Source organism: Clavelina lepadiformis, chromosome 1 (genome assembly GCF_947623445.1).
Source record: "Clavelina lepadiformis chromosome 1, kaClaLepa1.1, whole genome shotgun sequence".
NCBI lineage: Eukaryota > Metazoa > Chordata > Ascidiacea > Aplousobranchia > Clavelinidae > Clavelina > Clavelina lepadiformis.
In genome coordinates, this window is record NC_135240.1 from 14906092 (window position 1) to 14928674 (window position 22583).

At 35.2% G+C, this 22583-nt stretch overlaps 1 protein-coding gene across 5 annotated transcripts in view; it reads left to right on the top strand.

Annotated features, from left to right (window-relative positions):
- Positions 1 to 22583, top strand: part of LOC143451224 (protein scribble homolog) — a 72010-nt gene that overhangs the window by 39920 nt on the left and 9507 nt on the right. For 3 of the 5 annotated variants that reach the window (XM_076951678.1, XM_076951682.1, XM_076951692.1), the window contains exons 17-29: positions 507 to 674; positions 2124 to 2231; positions 3439 to 3597; positions 4058 to 4225; positions 4380 to 4655; positions 4770 to 4880; positions 8637 to 8813; positions 13684 to 13800; positions 14117 to 14338; positions 19529 to 19630; positions 20500 to 20604; positions 20841 to 20939; positions 21016 to 21387. In XM_076951678.1, the coding sequence (XP_076807793.1) occupies positions 507 to 674; positions 2124 to 2231; positions 3439 to 3597; positions 4058 to 4225; positions 4380 to 4655; positions 4770 to 4880; positions 8637 to 8813; positions 13684 to 13800; positions 14117 to 14338; positions 19529 to 19630; positions 20500 to 20604; positions 20841 to 20939; positions 21016 to 21387 (2184 nt within the window). The remainder of the gene's footprint in view (positions 1 to 506; positions 675 to 2123; positions 2232 to 3438; positions 3598 to 4057; positions 4226 to 4379; positions 4656 to 4769; positions 4881 to 8636; positions 8814 to 13683; positions 13801 to 14116; positions 14339 to 19528; positions 19631 to 20499; positions 20605 to 20840; positions 20940 to 21015; positions 21388 to 22583) is intronic. The other 2 variants (XM_076951679.1, XM_076951701.1) reach the window with 2 other exon arrangements.

Consider the following 22583-nt stretch of genomic DNA (forward strand, 5'->3'; position numbering starts at 1 on the left):
GAGAAGCCCTGGTCTAGTTATACTGCAAGTAACAAATTTGCAACCTATTTCTAAAAACAAATTACAACTTTTTAGAGGAATGAGCTTGATCACCACCACATAATCATGCCTCGAAGCGACTTCTTGCTTGCTTCGTGTGTGTGCTTTAATTGGTGATGTTTCATGTTCATTGTTCATATTACAGGTCATTTTGAAGAGTTGATTCCATTCGATTCACTGTGAACAGCTACAATTTTCTGTTTTATATCTTGATTTTTCAGACGTACCTGACTGAATTTGACTTTTTGTGTTTTATTTTTTGCGAAATATGTGCTATATGCTTCTCCCACTAGTTAATATTTAATGTATTATTTTCATTGTCTGTTTGATTTCTGATATTTTGACAAGGTTCCGTGTTTTTTATAGAGTGATGACAGTTTTCCTGGTTATTTTTTTGAAACATGAAAAATGCTTATACACAACAGTTTGGTAATATATCCCTATATGATATGGTAGTTTTTTTGTAGTTGGAGCTGATAATTCAAAGGGACGGTGGTGGCCTTGGTTTGAGTATTGCTGGTGGCAAAGGTTCCACACCATTTGTTGAAGAAGATGATGGCATATTTATATCCAGAGTTACTCCAAATGGAGCTGCCCATCATGCTGGTGTTCGAGTGGGTGATAAGTTACTGGCGGTAAGTTGTTTATATCGAACTTATTTTATGTCGAATAACAATGATTGATTTAATTTAGACCTATCTTTTCAACTGTAGGTACTGTAAGCATTTAAATTACTGGTTTTGGTTAACTAAAATGTTTGGCATGTGTTGCTGTTGAATATTAATAATTCAAAAGATCCTCTTTGGCCCGAAACAGCTGTTTTATGTATCACACTGTAAATTTTGTGTGTTCATGTTTGTGCAGTAATACAAATAAGCAATCAATTGCTACACTAATTCCTTTTAGGTAATTTAGGTTTATACAAATCGATTTAGTTTTTGCTTGCTTTGATGTTAGCGGGTTAAATTTCATGTTTAAATTTGTCAGTTGAACAGTACCGCCTGGGCGTTGGGGTATCAGATAGAATGAATTTATTGCATTTTTTAAACTTCAGAGACTTTTGTATGAATATAGGTAGCTAATGTATTCTTTACCGTATTGAATAAAATGAGTACAGCTATTAGTACAGCAATGGCTAAGTATTGTTGTTTTTCAGGTTGTTTAATCCTTAAAGTGACCGGTTTATGAAATATTGAAAAGTTTGAAAATATAGGGTTGTTGGCAATTATGTGTCTGTGAAAATATGCATAGTAGCGTTTCCACCCACTGAACTCCAGGTTTTTTGCTATTATACCAGAACCCAAAACTTGGATTATATAATGTAAAAACTTGGGTTTTTTAAAAGCCATGTTTTTACGTATGGCTCTTGATATCATTTTTGCAACAAAGCCTTGAACCAAAGATTATTTGCCACATTTTTACGTGAAACATTGCTTACTATAAAGTAAAATAAAAAACAGGATATAGTTTGGCACTCTGATAACTTTATGTTTTTCGACGCGTACTTTCGCAAGCATAAGCTAGCTTCTTCAAGTGTACTGTGAACTTCAGATTGCCAAACTATATCCTGTTTTTTATTTTACCTTAAAATTTGGTTAACACGGTTCAGACAACATCAACATTGTGTACTAAAATTCCATTTTTTGCAAAATTATCAATTACCAAGAAGCTCCGTACTCAATCAAACGCGTTACTCCTGGTAACCAACAACCATTGTAGATTTGCATGTGGACTTTTACTTAATTTTAACAGGTAAAGCAAGCATTAGAGTGAGTTTCGCTCAGAACCATTTAGTCTTTTCAAAAAAAGCACATATCTATTTAGATTACAACCCAATACATTATGGATGGATACTTCACTTCATTTCAGTTTCATTTCAGTTTCATTTAAAAAAGCCAAAGGGCATATTAGAAGCGTATTTTGTCTAATGCTAGCTGCAGTTGCAGTGAGTAAATTTGTCCACTATGATTCAAAATCCTAGCTCCACCCTTGCTCCCATACAACATTGCATTTCTTATGCCAGTTGTATATACTTTACATTTAATTTTCAAGGACACTTCCTTTCAAGAAAACTTTTTACATAGGTTAACGATACTGTTCTGGCTGAAGTGGAGCATGGTGTTGCCGTTGATGCCTTGAAAAGCAGTAATGACATTGTCTATTTACTTGTCGAGAGATGGTCAAGAAGAGTGGTAATTTGTTTATTTTCACTTTTTTGAGTGTTTTATCTAAATATTAGAGTGTTGTGCTGTGTCGGTTTAATAACCATTCGTTTTTAATTTCATTATTATATGTCACATCTTAGTGGCACTGCCCTTGGTCTACACGTTTTTGTTGTAACGGATATCAACTTTAAATGTCCAATAATTTTGTTTTCTCGCAAGAGGGTGACAACTTCAGAATAGGTACTTCAGTACTAATTCAATAAAACCTACTTCACTTTAAAAGAGGCCATGTTTAGGAAACAAATTTAGCTATGGTATAATAGCTTATACATTTGTATTGTATACATTGTGAATGATTCCGTGGAGTTATTTGGGTACTTGTGCTTTAAAACATTCCACGCCACTTTCGTTATGTTTTTTGCTTGATTGCGGGACTTCTGTATTTAAGTATGTGGCATTTTTTGTCACCTCAATCTGGACTTCCCTGACTTGAATTCGAACAATAAAATGGTATATTCTTGTTAATTGCCTTCCTCTTGTTTACTGCTCCCGAATTAACAACCATGACGTTTGGTTACTACTGTGTACCGCCCATGAACCAGCTAATGTGAGCACCCAAACTAAGTTTATTGTCAATTATTTGGAAAGTTTTACTATGAAACATTGAGCATATGTTCGCTTTGATTGGTCCCAAGCAAAGTAACTTATTTTGGAAATGTATAAAATATTCAGTCTATTTGTGTAAAAGTATTACATTTAAAGATCAAAAACTATTTAACTGTGTATAACTGTGACCTCTGATGAACAAAGACAAGGATCACTTCATGGCAGCTTCATAACAATCTAATTTGCACACAATATCAGACAAAGGTTAAGTTAATTAAATTCTTCATAGTTTGAAAACGATCAAGTAATAACAAAGAGAGACATTTATGTTCCAATTTTATCAATAATTGCCTATTTTCAAACACTATGTATGAAATAAAAAGAAATATAGTTTCTGCATAATAAAATAGTCTACTGGTTTTTCACACCTGCAAAGTTTCAGCAGGTTCAGAGGTGGGTAACCTTGTCAAGCTGTTTTTTTAATTCCCGTGTATATATTGTCAATTCATATCCGATCTTTAAAAGATTGTGATTGACGCTGCTCTTTAATCAACAAATTACTAGTTTTTCCACTTTTAACAATATTCTATCTAAATTATAAATCTGCTTTCTAAAAAATGACATTTAGATTGAAAGTGATGCTGACATTGTGCCTTCAGAGGCTGAAGATGAGAAAAATAGTGAAAATTGCAACAAACAAATAATCAGTAATATTTCCATAAATCCTGAGATGAAAAAAAACACTGTTTCATTTGCTCCTGAGCCACAACTAAATATTGATGGCAAGGTTAGTCGATGATGAATAGGCATACATACATACACGGTACAACTTAAGCTTAATCTGCCTGTGTATCAGTATTTTCAGTATTGATTATCATGTCGTTTATTTTTTGCCATCTCTTTTCGTTGCACATCAAAGTTAGGGATGTGCCAAGTCATCATGACAGTAAAATAGTTCCAAAAAATTTTAGCACGATAATTTCATCTTATTCGTAAAAGGTTGATTGCATTTATTTATTCAACAACAAAGTGACAAGTTGATTGATGATTTTCTTGTTTGTCAGAAACTTTGATTAAAGTCTATGAGTGGAGTTAGCTTATTTGCATGAAAATCAAAATTTGTTATTTGTATTTTCACGAATCTGAATCTATTTCCATTTGGCACATCCATAGTTACCTGTATATGTCAACGAATAGCTGCGAATAGCTTGTTGGTTCTTCGTTTGTGAGCCACTTTTACTTTGCAGACATTTACAGCAATCTTAAAAAGATCAGAGAACTTAGGATTTTCAATTGCTGGTGGCATTGGATCCACAGGATTTCGTCCTGGTGATTGCGGAATATATGTGTCCAAAGTTGTTGAAGGTGGCCAAGCTAGTTCTACAGGAATGCAAGTTGATGACAAGATTCTGTCTGTAAGTGGTTGAAGAATGTCATTTTGGCCTTTCTAAATTAAATACTCAATTTCATAAAAAGAATGTATCATGCAGGAATTATATAAAGACTACATGTTTGTTTTTTTTTGTTCTTTTGAGGGTTTGAAAATTTACAGTCTGTTCTGTCCCATAGATTAATGCTTCTGATGTTACAAACTTCAAACATGAGGAAGCTGTCAGCTTATTGAAGCAGTTCAACACAGACACCGATGTTGTGCTTGTGTTATATCGTGAGGATATATATTACACCCAGCCAGTCACTGATCTAAGCGCATCTCTTGCATCTACGATTGACATGGATTCCAATAATACAAATTCAAACAATGCCGTGTTGCTTGTAGATTCAAGTCTTCCTTTGGCAAAAGAAAAATCACCAATTGTTACCGGTGTTGAAGAATTTCCTGTGGAGGTATGTCATGTATTTACAACTGACAATGTTGAGGTAAAGTTGTTAAATTGAAGTACTAAGAATCTTATAACAATTACTGTTAAACTGTAGAAATTTCTAACAATTTTTCTGTAGGAAATTTTTTTGGATAAAGGTCCTGGTCAACTTGGTTTAAGTATTGTTGGTGGTACAGATCATAGTAGTCATCCATTTGGTGATGGAAAATCTGGAATTTATGTATCGAAGGTATGTATAAACTTAAGAACATTACTGTGGCAAGTTTTGATGGACAAAATTTCGACTTTGACTCACCATTTTAAAATATTTACTGTTACCATAGATACTAATGGAATATTATGATTCTAATTTTTAACATTTATAAAGTTATGCCTTGCCGGCTTGTGACTGAGGTAATATCAAACTGGGTTGGACTGTATATGTGTGTGCTTATAGTCAAAAAAATCATCAAATCGAATCATAAACTTCAATGACATAACTATAGTTTACCTATCTTCATTTTTTGAAGTCGATTTCAATTAATTGTTTTTTGGTTAATAGACTAATTATGACAACGAAGTATGTCATTATATACATGGTTTGGTTCAAAACTTCAAAGGAGTACTGTTTTTGATTAATAGCTGTGACGATTCTCAAAAGTTTAATTGTGACTTTGTGTAAAAAGATTTAAAATGAAACAGAAATTTGGACATAAAGTTATGGATTTTTTAAAAATGCAATTTCACTGTTTTAGCAGGGAATATTCTTAAATTTCTTGAGTTTATGCCAACTAGCATCCAAGGTCTTGAAATCTGTGTGCATTGAATACCCAACTTTGTGAAACTTGGACTATGTGCATAAACGCAATTAGGGTAATAATAACTAACTCTTTGCGTGACAACTCAAAACTGAAAATACAGACATGCTGCGTAATTCTTATTTATTATATATCTTCAAAAAATAAAGTTTTTATATCTTCTACCTCTCTTATTTTATTTTAATTTTTAGTTACCATTGTCAAGCTCATAACATTTTCTTCATTCATGTATAATACACTAACATTAAGAAGGTCATTATTTTAGGCTGCCGCTAGCTACCATAACGTAGTATACAGGTAGGCCTAGGCACCATTTTTTTTAAAGTAACACCAAAGTCTTAATTTAGTTTTTTTCTGTTATTGTTGCGGCAAAAATTTAAAAAAAATTGCTGGTTGATAATATTCTACGATAATGGATGGGGAAAGCTAGAAAGATTGAAAACATACATAAAAAGTGTTGGTATAAGCTAGTTCAGGGGTGACCAAACTGTGGCCCGTGGGCCAACTGCAGCCCAGCACCTGTCTATTATTAGCCAGCAGGCCAACTGCAGCCCAGCACCTGTTTATTATTGGCCCGCAGCCATCGTTAAGCTTACACGTAACTTCATAGCAAAGAAAAACGAAATAAACGTTTGAAGTTTAAGTTTAACAAACTTCATTGCGATATGGCTTATATAAAACTGTTCAACTTCAAACTATAATTCAAGTGCAGATTAATTATTTTTCCCAGAATTTAGCAGTAAATAATTATTAACTTGCATTCGTTGAGTGTAAGGTGACCTAAGTTACGGTACGTTATTGAAGAGATGTTCCTCAGTTATGTAAAAATTATGTATCACAAGAACTACACAATACTGTAACTTCTTATGGTCCCACCTGTCACGAGACACTGTAGTGTCTGTACACATTAACTAACTGTTAAATACTGTTATGTGTTACATCAAATATGGCAGAACTAAAGGAACTTTTCGAATGCACATACATAAAGCAAACATATTCATTGTTATCTAACTCTTAATCAAAATATACTGAAAACCAGAATGACTGACAAGTGACAAGCATTCATGTGACGTCTTTCGCATCGCATCACTGCCATCCTTTATCCACCCATTTCGCAATAAAATCATTTAATTAACTCTTCTATGCCTTTTTGTTTTATATAGCGCTGGGTGGCGTAAACTTTGCGCTAACCTGTTACATGGTTAGGGACAAGCGAATCGCTACATTTGTGCGAATTTTTATTGCTTTGGGCGATATTTTCTCAGCATACTATTTAACATTTTCAGTTAGAAAATGAATTTTGCCACCGATACCTTTGTTTATGGTCTTTAAGATACTTATTGCGTAGCAGGCAAAGCAGCGCTCCTCACACATAGTGAGTGGCCCGGACAATGGTTAACTTTTTAGTACATGGCCCTCAGTGAAAAAAGTTTGGACAACTCTAAGCTAGTTGGTGACAAATTGCACAGTCACTGCACCCATTAAAACAGATTATTTTACACTGCATTTCATGTAAAACTTTTCAAATTTTTTCTCCAGGTCAATTGTCAGGTTCCTAAAGACTACCATATAAATGTTTGTTATCTTCCAGCTGTGCATAACCCATATAGAAAAGAATTAACACTTGTGATGTCCAAGCATGGTCACTTCCTATTGTTTTGCAGACACACAATGCATTCAAGCAGTACATTCATTAACTGGTTTTGTTGTGACTACAAAATCTGGGTACCCGAGCACTCGTTAAAATGGCACACTGTTTCGTATAGTGCCTTATTAAACACGAATTGAAATAATACACACAAATACTAAAAGTTTTTGTAATTGTGAGGTAGACAAAACAAAAGGAAAGCATCAGACGCTCATTTTCAGGGTTGACTATAAATATTATGGAATGAACCATAAGAAGTGCAGTTAAGTGCAGTAAGTAAGAAGTGCAGTTAAGCGAATAAAGATAAGAACTGATTCAAAAGTTTTACGCAAGATATACTCTAAGCCAGCGGTCTCCAACTATTTTTAAACCGTCCATGCAGAATAATTGTTGCACAAACTGGTAAAGTTTGTTAAATCATATAACAATGAAACAGCCTCTGCAATGAAATCATTTTATTGTGTATTTAGAATAGGGACGTCCTACCCATGGCCCGCCGGCCACTTGTGACAGGTTCCGAGTGGCCCGCGCAGTAGCTTTTGAAATGACGTAAAGTAAACTCAATCGCCTATGGTGTACTTTAGCATGAACTTGCATTCCACTTAAATGAGAACTGGGTTCCCTACATAATATTATGACAGATCGTCATTTCATTCAGGGACCAAAAGACACAATAAGTGAAAAAGCTTCATTTTAATATTTTACTCTTTTTATTTATCGGTCTGTGCATGTGAACATGCATCGGCATGTGAATTTCAAAAACTTTCCATAGCTAGAATTTTACAAAAACCGCGTGTCCAACGAAAACTATCAGAGGAGTCGCAGTTTGGAATGTCTTGAAAGCGTCTGTCTTGAAAATACGCACATTTTAACAATTAATAACCCCTTTATAACACTATGGTCAAACAAAACAGTATTTCTGCCTTTGTGGCAGAATTATTTGGATTATTGTGATCTTTTTTGAATAGGTTTGTCATCAATTAAGCAAAAAAATAAAAAGTAATTGTTATTCCAGACGAGTGATTAACTTTCTATTAATTTTGTAAGAGCATTTTGGAAAATGTTCTTTCTGCCAGCTCTTTTTAATCTTTGTCAGTTAGTAAAGAAATAATGCACAATCAATAGCTTTTCAAAATCCATGTTTCCTTATTCCAATCCACATTTTTATAACATTTTATGTAACTTGCGAAAGGTCGAAACTGATTTAGTATAGCAAACTATTGTAATTAATACAACTACCCCAGGGATATTCATAATACTATTTGATTACACACAAAAGCACTGACATGTTTCGAACTTTTCAATATTCCGTCTTCGGAGTGAAGTGAAATGATCCAGGAATTGTAATTTACTATACAGACAAGAAAAAAGAAAAAAAAACTTTGACGTTATTTGCGACATAGTTGCACTGCAGTAAATGGATGAAGTTACGGGCAGGGATAAAGTGTAATTTTTAATCTTCGTTCAATGTTTTCAGGTGCATAAATTTTACTAAGGTTCCACTGAACTTTGATTTTGTGATGAAGAACTATATGTTTAGATTCAGTGTGATGGTGCTGCTGCACACAGCAACCTTAAAGTTGGTGATAAAATTCTAAAAGTGAATGATTACAATTTGGAAAATGCTACCCATACAGAAGGTGCAAATGCACTTCTTTCAAGTGGTCCAGACATGCGAATTTCGGTCAGACATGATCCTCCACCAGCTGACATGAAGGTAATGAACAGCTGAATGATGTATACAGTTTACTAATATTAATATATTTCTTGTATGCGTAGGTTGTATTTGTCAGCACTGTTATAATAAAGTAGTGCAAATTAGCAGGATGTTATGTAGCAGTAGAAAAGGTGATTACTGACAACACAAAACTTTGTAACTGCAACAAAGATTAAACAAACAAAACAAGGTTAACTTGTTGGTGATGCAATTCAAAAAAGTTACAGCTAGTTTCAACCGTTATTTTCACCTATGTAATGATGTAAATGGTGACAGTATGCAATTGAAGCTGAATGGAACCAGGTCAAAGGTTTTCCCAGTGATTTTCCACTGTTACCCTACAAAAAGCAGGCTAACGAAGAACCTGTTTTTGGAAGCCTTGGAGATGTAGATTTAGAGGCGGCAGCTTAAAACTCCATGCGATGTAAGAAAAACAAACGATTGGGCCCAACAGTAGATGAAGCCCCCACACGTCTCTCCAGAACATCATTGTGTTGAACACTAAGTGCTAAGGTACTAAGGCAACAGCTTGAAAACAGTAGTCATGTGGGGAATGGTGGAAGGAAAAAAAGAGGAAGGCCAAGAAGAAAGTGGTTAAATGGTGTAACGGTGAGCATAGAAAAAACAACTTGCGAAGGTGAAGAGTTGAGGAAAACAGTTAATGGGGTCACCAAGAGTTCATGTAATGGCAAACATTGTTTTATATTGACAGGTAAATTTAGTAAACAAAGGCATCGGTAAGTTGAAGTTTGACTAATAGCTCTCGGTACATCATTAATGATAACAGGTCTTATCAGGTCTGGATTTATGGGGGCCCAGGGCCCCCACAATGTTTTTGGCCAGCTACATTGCGTCACAAATCAGCAATAATAAAATAATATATAATTCAAAAATATTCATCAAATTTTAAATTTTTGTCTAAATGTAACCTTTAGTTTTCCCAACAATTAAATTGCATTGAGTGATTATTTCGTTTTAATAATTTCAAACTGCAGTGGAAAATATTATATTTTCTGAACTAGACTAATTGATGGCCGGCTGTATACGTCGGTGACTCAAAAGGAACTTCCAAAGGCTAACATGTTTACGGATGTGACCATAATTGGGACATATCCCCCTATAACGGACTCAATTTTTGGAGACCATTTGGTGTTTTCACGACTTTGTTCATTGCTTTTTTCCTTTGGTACTCTTCATCTGCTATACAGTATTGTATTACTATAAGAACCACTGCAATATTAAGTACCATGCTATGACGTGAAAGACAGCATTGTTATAAAACAATGACCAAAGTCAAGAACATAATTGGCATCGAGAGAAAGTTTCTAAATAGTTTACTTCCAACAATGCAAATTGAGCCTTGCAGTTGTTGATACAGAGTTGTTCACTGTTTGATCGAGTTGTAAAAGCAAAATAATGATTCCCACGATATCCGTGTTGAAAGGAAATAGTATCGCAAAACTCGCTGTGAAGTCAGTACAGCTACTGTCCTTACCCAATACAAGCTTCATTGAGAGTTATGCCCAGGTTTTTATGTTAAAATGTTAGTGGTCAACAAAGCATTAAAATTTCGTTGATGTCTCAGATCGTGGTGTTGCCTACTATTGAATTGTATAGGATTTTTGTAAATATTTTTGGGACAAATCTATTTTAGTAGATTGGCGTAAAAGTGCCATTCACAAAACGTCAAAATCCTAAAACATTTTCAGAAAGTCTGTCATTACCCTCCTAAATGCTATTTTCTGCTAACACTAGCATATTTAGGGAGGGGGCATTGGGTCATACGCCTCACGAACGTAACGTTTTTAAACCATAGACCTTTTTACGTTTTCAGTCTTTTTGGTTTTTTGCCTTTCCCTTTTTTATTGCCTTTTTTGGAACTACTTACTAGCTGCAACCGACACAGGAAAACGAATGAGATATAGTCTCGGGTTTACGGCGTTTCAAAATCGATGTAAACGGACTTACAAATTGTTCACGGCGTCTCAAAAGTGAAAACTATAATTTGGCTGCTGTATTGTCCACTTCTAAGATATGAAGATACATTCCCTTTAAAGCGGTATCTGTAGCGCAAAATAATATAATTTTTGTGAGGTTTGGGCAATTTTAATACCAATTATGAAGCTTTTTGGTTCCCATAATTACGCAGCCAGTATATACACCATAGGTGTCAAACTCCCGGCCCGCGGGCCACTTTCGGCCCACTTTACAATAAAATTTAGCCCGCAATGTTATTTTATACATTGAACTATTTCCGGCCCGCGAGATTATTTTACAGTATAAGTTACTTTATTCAAGCAAGAAACAAGATTTTAACAAATTTCACAATACAGCATCACAGCAGTTGCCCCATCATACGATAGAATAAATCGATTTATTCTAACCCTAGTAATCTGGGCTGCTTTTTTCATTATTGTTTGTTAATTTTTTAATGCTTTTGCAAGGAGAGGAATGAAACATAATGATGTAAGAGAAGAATAATCAAAAATAGCCCAGTCAAAAACATCAAAAATTTGGTGTTGTTTCGCTGCCTATTCCAAATCATGTACTCGTGTCACGAAATGTTTGATCAAGTTTTGTCCTTTCGGCCCGCGGGGTTAAATAAGTTTTCAGTTTTGGCCCTTGGTGCGATTGAGTTTGACACCCCTGATATACACCATGCTAACTATACAGTTTTACTTACTATTACATTCGTTATCGGTATTTTAATATTTTTACGCTAACGCTGTCATTTTAAGTATAGGCTAGTTGCGCAATTCTTCATCGATTGAACAATAACAACAGCTGGCTAGTCTAATTAGACCTACCAAAAGGTGTTGAGTTCACAAAAGCTAAACTTGACATACATGCCCTTAGATTATAATTTTATTAATGAAAGGGCCCCCACCAGTCTTGGGCCCCAGGGCACTCCACCATATTAATCCGGCCCTGGGTCTTATCACATAGTAGCTTACGGCATTCTGTGCTTAGAATCTGGTTATGTGGCAACCGGGATGGTGTAAGACAAACCATACCTGGAGCTAATTTTATAACTTGTCATCGAAGATGTATTCGGACAGTCAATTTTTGAAACTGCGAAAGCATTGTACAGGAATAGTAACGAGTGTAACCAACTATTTCCTCCCAAGTGAAGGAGCTGCCATAATATTTATTTACCTTCGCATTGCACTTTGCGACCTGGTATGACTATGACGTAAACCCATTTTTAATGGAAGTCGGAGTCATGCAAAATTTGGAATTCCCTATGTGACGTAATAAGTAAAGTTATTAGTCCCGCATTGACCAGCTTGTTGAAAAGTAACAGTTGCTTCACTCGAATTAAATAATTGTATTTTCTTGTAGATTAATTTGTATATATATTTATATAATAAGTACAATTAACCAATTTAAGTATTTCTGGAGCCAGGTGGTACGCGATCAGAAAAAGTTTTGAGATACACTGCCCAGGCATAACGGAAATGAGATTATTGACGTGAATGCGTTTTTAATACTCAGGTTATGCCGAGGAGGCAGCCAGGGTAGGTTAGGAAAATTCAGATTTCGATCTGTGTTAAAGTTGGGTTGCCAACTACTCGTTATTCTTCTTTCTATTTCATTGAACGTTTTCGTTTCATCGTAACTCCTCTGAAGTACAGTAGGTTGGAAGATTTTTGGTAAGTTTCGTACAAGAGTTCTACAAACACTTCAGTAGTGGCTTAAACAAGTTATTAACGTGTAACGAGTAAAAATTACTTCAAGTAAGTAGCAAGTGCGAAAACAAGTTGGCCTTAAATCAAAGAGTCAGTAAATACTGTATACTGGAGAAAGGATTTGTACTTACATGTACTGGTTAAGCAATTGTTGCGATAAATAAGTGACAAAAAACGGGAATCCACACCTTAATTATGACGTAGACGTGTTTATTACGTCACAATAAAAGTAACGATGGGATGATTCCGGTATTTAGATCAAGTATTAATAGAATGTTTTGGCTGGCCGTCAAATAAAAATACTGTAGGTATAATTGAGACGTATTTAGGTGTATAGCAGAAAATTTTGCGTTAAATAAACCTAAACTAGCTTATCATTGGTGTATTGTACTGCTAAATGTTGCTGGTAAGTACAGACCAGTCTTGGTTGTTAGCGCCAGCCTAGTCCGATATTGGTATAAGATCCGATATCGATATCCGTAAAAGAAGAATGTTTGACAAATACATATAGGCTACTGTTTGTGTTTTCTGTGAAATTTCTGTGTTGAGAATAACTGTTACCTGCTACTAATAACCTACCTATGGAGACATATTCCATCTAAAACGCAAGATAACAAAAGGCTAAATTTCCGATGCAATTTTGGCAATGACTGTTTAACCGCCTTATATTATTAAAAATGCTTTCTCCGGTATATTTACTAGCAACCACACTTGGATTTAAGGCCAACTTGTTTTTACACTTACCCCTCAATTTAAAATCGTAAATCCAACAACTGTAAAGTGCACGTACGTGTACAGGCCTAGGCTCTTTATAACGTTGGTCATTTCATTTGCATGCCAACTTTTGCTCTCACCGCACAATACTGAACTGTCCCGATCAGTACTCTGTGCAGTATCCGATAAGAAAACCTTCCAGATGTTGGCGCCTCAACCCTTTTTTGAAATAATTGACTGGTATGACTTTTCCCGACTCTTTTACTTTCACCGTGATGTTGCTTAGCGAAGTACCTGCGTGTAGAGTACATTTAAGTCAGTGATGCAGTGAGCTTGTACGACATGATATGACGCAATGGGCGCATATTTACCCATGAAGCATTTTCAGCTTAAGTTCCGTTTTTGCATTTGACATTGCTGGTTTCATGTTTTTTATTTAACCTAGAGATTTGTATTTGTTCTTTCAGGAAGTGGTTTTAACCCGCTATCCTGGAGAAAAGCTGGGAATAAGTATTCGTGGTGGTGTAAAGGGTCATGCTGGTAATCCCAACGATGACACAGACGAGGGAATATTCATATCTAAGGTTTGTGATAAGCAGTAAGAATGAATATTCCTGATCAATATTTTAGGATAATTGGTGTAACATATAATACTTCACGTTATTTTGCATTTTTCATTGTTGAATGCTCTTTGCGGATCAATATAGCACAAGCGTACACGATATACACACCCCATAAAGCTAGTTAAGCATTGTGCTTCTTTATTTTGATTTCAAAATCCCTTACAAACTTCGGGCGATTTTAATTATATAACATTTTTGATTGCCTTGTCTGTATTTATGTATATTTTGTAGTAGCTCTTTTGAAGCGGCCATAAAAAATGGAGTATACTCATTGCAGATTAATCCCGTTGGAGCTGCTAATAGAGACGGGCAACTGAAGGTTGGTCAACGAATTATTGAAGTGAATAATCAGTCACTATTAAGTTGCACTCATGCCGAAGCAGTCAGAACTTTACGTTCTATTGGAGATCAGGCCACCTTTCTCCTCTGTCACGGATACAATCTTAATGATACTGTTGAACAGTCGGTTGTTCGTGCTTCTCCGTCTCCCACAATGCAGGTGAGGAAAGTGGTCACACATAAACGCCGTTTCAGTTTTGTAACGCAACATAGGCTTCTTGGTAAGAGAATGTCGAAGGTACTTTAGAGTTACATTTTCAGAATATTAAGTCGGCTCCGTTAAAGCGCTGTGCTTACAATAGTACGGCTTGTATTCTGGTGTTCCACACCCGGTGATGCTTCCGTAGTATTGCCATTGGGCAAGGCATTAACGACGCTTGCTTCTGTTCTGTGGTTCTGATGAACAGCTGCAAAATCAAATAAAAAATTTATATCAATCAAAGATTTTTCTCAGTTCGAATGTAAAGATTGTGATACCGTCCACATACCAAGTCTTCATACTGAGCATACAAAGTTTTGAAAACTTGACGCAATAAAAACGGTCAGGACAAATTATATACTTGAAATTGCCGAACCCAAAAACTAAATTGCTTTTGTTATGGTTCTGTGTTGAAAGATGTAAATATGAAATAAGCTTAAAGCATCCACTGTTTGCCATCCTTCTGATGTTGTTTTACCACAAAGACTAGATATCGGGACAATAATCAAACAGCCATGCTGTTATTCACAACGCGCAGAGCTTGATAGAAGGAGCAGTAAGATATTATGTTCTGCTTTTTGCTCCTCCATAACACATTCACATGATGAATATTACAAACAGCAATTAATGTTTCCGGAAAAGTAAGGGCATGCTAAGAAACATTCAAGGCATTGTTAACAGCAAGCATCATAATTCGTACACGGTAGCAAAAAATATTTTTCAGAAACAGATGGTTAAAGAAAACTGCACAAAAAAGAAACTCCATCCCAGGGACCGGAATGCCATTTATGTGGCTAAAGAAGGGCACGATATTGGGGCTCATGAATGTACTAAAAATAAAGTGTTATAAAAAGGAATTAATTCCAATATTGCCATAAGGAAGTCATGTCCCCATATACGAGGTTATTATTTGAAGATAATAATTAATAAATACCTGGATTTTGCGAACAACTTCTGTTTTGTATCAAAGCGAAAATGAATTAAAACGGTGGATTTTAGCATTTAAACATACAAGATGTTGTACGATTTATATTTAAATACTCAAATCAATTGTTCTAATTCATTCTCGCTTCAATAAAGAATACTGTAAATGGTCGAAACAGGTCAGCTTTTTAATTGGTGACGCCTTGAAGAACAGAGTAATACCATCACCGCAACGTATTTAAAATGGCCGGAATATTTCCATCAAAGCAATAAATTTTAAGCTGTCACTATTTCACTGGAAAAAGTCGTATGTTCAAAGCTATTTTTCAGGGCTTCTTGTTAACCTACCTAACTGAAATGTTTAAACATACTGATAGGAACCTGAAATAGCCTTATAGCCAAAATCAAATTTTTGGATAACCGTTCTAATTCTTCTATCTGTTTCCCTAAATACGGCCTTAGTCTTAATCCGTTGCTTCACGCTTTTTTAATATTTTTGATTTTGTTTCCGTGTTCATCATTATTCTTTTAGGACGAATTCTGAGCACTTGGAGTTATAAACCTCAGTATTACGCAAATACCTATAAGATTCTCTTGTTAATGGTACTGGAGAATGTTGTAAATATAGCAACATTTGATTAATTACATTCCGGGTAATCGACAAATGTTCAACATGGGAAAGTTAGTTAGAGCGCATTTTTTTTAGATTGTAATCATCAGTCGTGTAAACCTTGCAAAATCAATTGCTGACCAAGGAAGTGTGTTAAAAAGTCAAATAGAGTATCACTTGCAGCTGTTCGATTTTAGACTACGCAAGATTTGAAAGTCTTTCTTTCTTTCTGAATGGACTTAGTTGATCCTTTGTATACGTAACAATATGTTTCTTGCGTAGAACGAATACAAGAGCCAAACAGTAGAAAGCATTTTATTAATTAAACGTTTCCGTCGAAGCCACAGCAAGGTTTATAATTATGGCAATACGAAAGTAAAAAATCGACAGCAGTAACTGGCCAAAACTTGATGAGAACGGTGTTAAGTGTTAAAAATGAGGAAACGATTGATTTTCTACGTTGAGCGACGGTTGAATTTATCTTCAGTTTTCGATCAAGAAGCCGTTGATGTCCGGTTTAGCAAAGTCTATTGTGTAATTAAAATGTTTGTGGAGATCCCTGGCAACGTCAGATTTGTCATTGGAGCTTGTGCCGGTTTGTTTTAGTACATTTTTTGAGGAGATTTTTGTGAGTTGTCGTTATATTGCGTACCACACGGACAGTTAGTCCGATGTACCACGACTGTCCGATGGAAGGGATCTGCAAAATCTTAGCATCTGATTCTGAAGAAATCAACAATGTTGGTAGTTTTATGCATAAAAATATGTTTCGCATTGGAATCTAGTCTGCGTTTGACAAAGTGGCGGATTTTGCTTTCTAATCGATTGGAGGTGTCGTCCAGGTATGGAATTTTAAATAAGATTCTGTTTCTTTTTTCCCGCTGTATGGGTCTCAGAGCTCTTCCACTGCGAAAGGAAATTAATGTAATAGGGTAACCATTCCTTTTTAACTTAGATGTTATATTATCAAGTTCCGTTTTAAGAATACCCGGTGACACGATTACACGAGGTAGCAGTCTGTACTGGGCAAATCGAAACAAGTTTTGTCTACCAGTATTTTTACTAATCTTGTTTAATATAACAAAGTGACTTCATTACCTAATGGTAATTAACTTTAATAATTTGTTAATATAGGCCCTACCCCCATATAGCTTCGTATCTACCGTTTTCTCGCCATTCTCTTTTGAGAGTGACTATTTCACACCGAAAGTAGGTCACGCACCCCATAGTTATGGATAGACGGTTACGTTAGGAGAATAGGTATGCAAAAACTTGATTTTAGCTGTTTAGGGTTTAATTGGAATTAGATTAGGAAAGGAAGATTTAGTTTAGCTTTAGGTTACTTTGTTATAACATTAACGTTAGCGTAACGTTAGCGAATTTGAAAAAGAGCTTTGAACGCACGCTTTTTCCGGTGAAATAGTGGCAACCTTCTCCTTTACCAAAAAAATTAACTTTGTTTAGAAAACTTGCCCTAGTTACGAGTAATAGCCTGATAAGGTTTGGATCCAAGTTTGTTAATGGGTGATGCAAAGTCAGTTTTGCTTTTATCCGCGCAGTAGTGTGTCTCCTAGTTGTTATTTCCTATGAAATATTGACGCCTTTTTTGAAAATACAAAGTATGCTTACAAGCATCTTTGTTGGAAATTATTGGTCAACTCCATTTAGATCGTCAATGGGTAAGGTTTTGGATGCAGAATTAGAGGAACATGCGTCCATCTGTGTCAATATAGTGTATTTTTATACATTTAATTGTGTTTTTCTTTGTCATTGGGATTTCATAGCTACGTGACCAGTGGTTTGCGACGTACGCAAGGGTTTTGTAAGATAAAGGATACACTGATATGCTTTTGTCAACCCCACAGCGATGTTACAGAAATAGTATTGGACTTAAGCGATATCGATTACTGGCGAAGACATTGCTCTTCTATATACTATACATTTTTACATTCGTGTCAAGAGAATGATACCCGTGTTCAGTGAGTAACGTCAGTTTATTATTTCTATTAGCTTTGGACGTTTCGCGTTGCTTTGGTTTTACTATCGTGTGTCAGAGACAGATTGTGAGCAATAAACAATTCTTCCTCATTCAGGAAAGTGAGTTAGCGAAACGCACATGCTTTTTCTGTGTGTACTATTATACGGGCAAAATATCTTATTGGTTTTCGAAGCGCCTTATTGCAACATAACTTACCAACGTACAGCACATATCGAATTTATGTTTAATATAAGTTTGTAACACTCAATAGCTATTCAACGCAATATACCGTTTTGCAGTGATACACTGTAATATGACAGCAGTCGTTTTCAAATTCGCCTTGCTGGCGCAAATTTTACACTGAACGCTATAGTGTAATATGTATTCAGCGGATATATCGTATGAAATTTGCTTATTGATCACAGTGAAGTATGTTAAAAAATGTATTTTTATTTTTTTTTTAATATAAGAAAGATTTTATCAACGGTTTGTGCATACATATTTTGCCGTATATCCTGTAGCAGATTTTGGTATTTGCTTGGTAAATATTAAGTTGTGACAAAATCCGGCAGAGCTGTTAATGCAAAAGCTATGGGAAATAATTTGGCAAATAAACACAAGTTATCTTCAGAAAATCTGCCCAAGCCAAGGTCATTGAATGAATCACAGAGTGTTTGTGTAAGGGTTACAGAAAGGAAGAAAAAATTGCACCAGAAAAAGAATGAAAGAATTTATTCTGTAACTGACTTGTCTGCTGAAAAAGATTCTGTGGGCTTGTCTAAACCAGTGCAGTGGGGTTCTGCAAAAAAATCTCTTTCATTTAGAAAAAGGTTTAAAAACAGAAAAACTAATTTATCTCAAGATGCAGTTGGGATTAAGCGTAGTAATCCTGGAAATAACAATGACATGTTCATTGATTTTCCTAAAATAGTGATTACATCACCAAGTGACGTAGAAGCGTCAGTACAAGTTGATTTATTCGAAGAGTCATTGTCTCATAGCCGCTTGACTAACAAAGATAGCCCATGTTCATCACAACATCAACCAACAACAGATAGATCCAGAATTTCTTGTAATAACTTGGTATGTGTCGTAGAAGGGGTCTGTCATGGTGGATCACAATTTAATGATGACAATTCGTGTGATGGTGAGGAAAACTTTCAATCCTTTCTTGAAGTGGAAAAGCATTCCAAGCCTTTTCAACTATATCTTGACAACACAGGGAATATCACCAAACGACATCCAAATAAATCAATGCATGAATGCAATTACATTGAAGAGGAACTGAACAGGAGCGTGGCAGTAGCTTTGAAAACAAATGCCCATGTAGTCAGTAATCAGACAGACAACTGCCAGCTCAGTGATTATGTAAACACAAAACTATCACCTGAAGTTAAAAATATTAATGCTGATTTTCCAGTGCACATATGCACCCTTTCAAATTCTGAGAGGACATATTTAAATGAAAATTGCAGTAAATCTGTTAATCAACATATTGATTATAGCTATCATACTGACTGTTGTACTGTGAAAAGCAAGGTAAAGAATATTTACAATTGGACATGACTTTGGTTTTTATAAAGTAAGCGAACCATATTTGCTATCATAACCCAACATGTTATTACTCATCCAAATGCAGGTGCAGTCTGACATATTTGCAAATCCAGTAGCTGCAGAAATACAACCTAACATCTCTTCATCCCAAGAAAATTTTACAAATAAAGCAACAGAGAAGTCAATGGTATGCTTTACTTTGTTTAGTACAAGTATTTTAGCAAAATTGCATTACTTATACATATATTATTCACTTGGTAAAAGTACTTATTTTGTTTTACCATGTTTATTACTCATTTCAGATACCCATATTTTACGGACCATAAGGCGCACTGTCAATAAATTGCTTTGATTAGTTTTTTGTTCATACATAAGGCGCACCGGGCTATAGAACGCAACGTATTTTAAGGAGTATGGTTTACCGTATAAAGCTATACCGCTATAGCGTATACCATATAAAGCCGTATCTACTTGATCCATACATTAGGTGCACTGGCTTATAAGGCGCACGATCAATTTATGAGGAAAAAAAAGGATTTAAATTGCGCCTTATGGTCCGTAAAATACGGTACATTTATTTATTGTTGTAGATGGTTTTCATGATAAACCAACTATATACATCATTAAATGGCTAGTACTACATAATATACAACTATATAATCATTTAATACCGGTATTAATTTTTTTTGAGAAAACTTAACTTCTCTTAAGTTAAAGTTAAAACATATGTCTCTTTAGTGACAAAGAATTAAAAAGGCCATGTTTCAAGTTGTTAACATAAAATTAATTAATAAAATATTTCGATATGGTTAAGTTACCACATTAGCTTGGATTAGATCGTCCGGATTGCCCTGATAGGCTGCGAGTATTTTTTGCTCACAAGCAAACGTTCAGTCAGATTGTGTAAGAAATGAATTGCAAATGGGTCGCATAAAGTTTTCATTAAAAAACACTGTTGTAGTTCATGATGTTGGAAGTGCTGTCGTTTTGTGGTCTGATGTTGTTCATTTAGCTTTTGGTTATGCATCAACATTTATAAGGTATTTTACTCTTCAGCAATGTGATTTGAAAAAAACACAATCTCAGACCTCGGGAATAGTTCCAGTCAAATCAATGTTGAAAGAAGTTTCTCATTCTTCTATGTTTGAAAATGAGGTTAATGTGTGTATTAATCTGAAGCTAACAACCAGGCCAAAATTGAGTATTACTTGCTCCGCAACATGTGTTTTTTTTTAAAGTACTTAGATTTAATTCTATATTGGACACAATTAAAAATGCCACAGCAGCTATGAAGAAGATAAATTTAATCAAACAATTTGTTAATTTTTTTTCTTTTGAAGTAATTTTCAAAATTACACTGCAAGAGGTAGCACATGTTTTGTGGTAATATGATATAGATATGTCGTGGAGATGATAATGATGAAGAAATTCAAGAAATTACTGCCAACATATCTCCAAAATATAGGGGCTTAACTGATGACAATTGGGATAACGAGGTTAGCTATATATTTTAACCTACAGTACTACAAGACTTAGAATGGGCCCAAAGTGATCTTCTGTTGGTTATTTAAGCCATTGGATTTAAAAGTGCAGTTGGGAACTGGCGCAATGGCCAATTTGGCTTTTGAACCTACCAGCTATCGGCACGTTAGTGGAGTTCCGACTCGATCTGGCATCACAGTAAAAGAGGATAACAACACTGGGGATAATCATCCAGAACCACGAAGAAGGCAAAGAAGTCGTCAAGCAATCAAAAGCAATGATACAAACCAGTCTTTGACACTGCCTGTGGGCAATACAGGTTCCGTTCATGCTACAGATCAGCAGCTTCTACCTCCAGTAGCTCCACGACCAAAAGAAAGATATATGAAGCTACCTACTTTGCCTCCTAAATCATTTGTGACAAAAGAATTGAAGCCAGAGTCAAGAATTTCCTCACCAAAGGTGAGCCTGCTTTGTTTTATCGTCCGTTTTGTATTTTAACTCAATATTAACTCTAATAAACTTTCCGTCTTGTTTTCCATTGTCTTGTGGTAACATTGGAATGTTTTAACCACTAACACTTGTTGTATGTGTGTGTTATGCAGACACCAAAATCTTGCGATTTCAAATACCGTATTTACTTGATTGTAAGCCGCGGCTTAAAAAGTTTTTTTTTCATCATGTTTGCGGCTTAAATTCAAGGGCGGCTTACAATCAAAGGCGGCTTACATTTTTTGTTTTTGCCTTTTTCCTTGTCGACTTTGCCATACCGGTAGATGTTTTGCCGTACTGCGTTGTCTGATACCGACAATTGTGAAGTTGTGACGTGCATTTTAAATTGTCACATGCATTTATGACATTATCGATGATGATGACAATGACAATAATGAGCGTGAAAGTTAAAATAAACCTATAAACAGTTTCAGCTTTGCGTGTAAACAGTATATGCGGCTTCCATTCAAGAGCGGCTTACATTAAATTTTTAACACTGTCACATGCGGCTTACAATCAAGGGCGGCTTACAATCAAGCACGGCTTACAAACAAGTAAATACGGTACAATGTGATGTATTGGTCACAATGATGTCAAGTTGAAAATGCATGTCATCTGAATTACATTTAGAGAAACATTTTGATGAATTAGAGAAGTTTCTTAGAATTATCTTTGTCGATGTCGTGTGGTTAAAAAACGCTATACATGAATTTTTATTTTCAGCAAATTTCTATTACCATATCTTGTGGTAAACAAGATGTTTAAAAAGTATGGGTATAAAAAATAAAATGCATTTGACAAATTATATTTTATCACCTTCAAAATACTCGCCTTGGGAGATGTGTACAAATTTTTCCCAGCAGTTGTACCAGTGACAGTAACATCTTTGGAATGTAATGAAGATTTCTGCTTTGTTTTTCTCACTGTTTCCTCTAATCATGTCTATTTAGCATGGTTTTAACTTACAAACGAACCAGGTGCTCAATTTGAGAAAATAAAAAGCCTCGCCAGAAAATTTACATCATTATTTCAATTATTTATTTGTAAAAGCCATATGGGCAGCTCATTGTTATGATTAAATTGCCAATTCTTGGCCGCCACAATAATAGCTTAACAAAAGCAATACATAATCTCGGCGTAGTATTTCTTATTGATTGTTCGGCTTC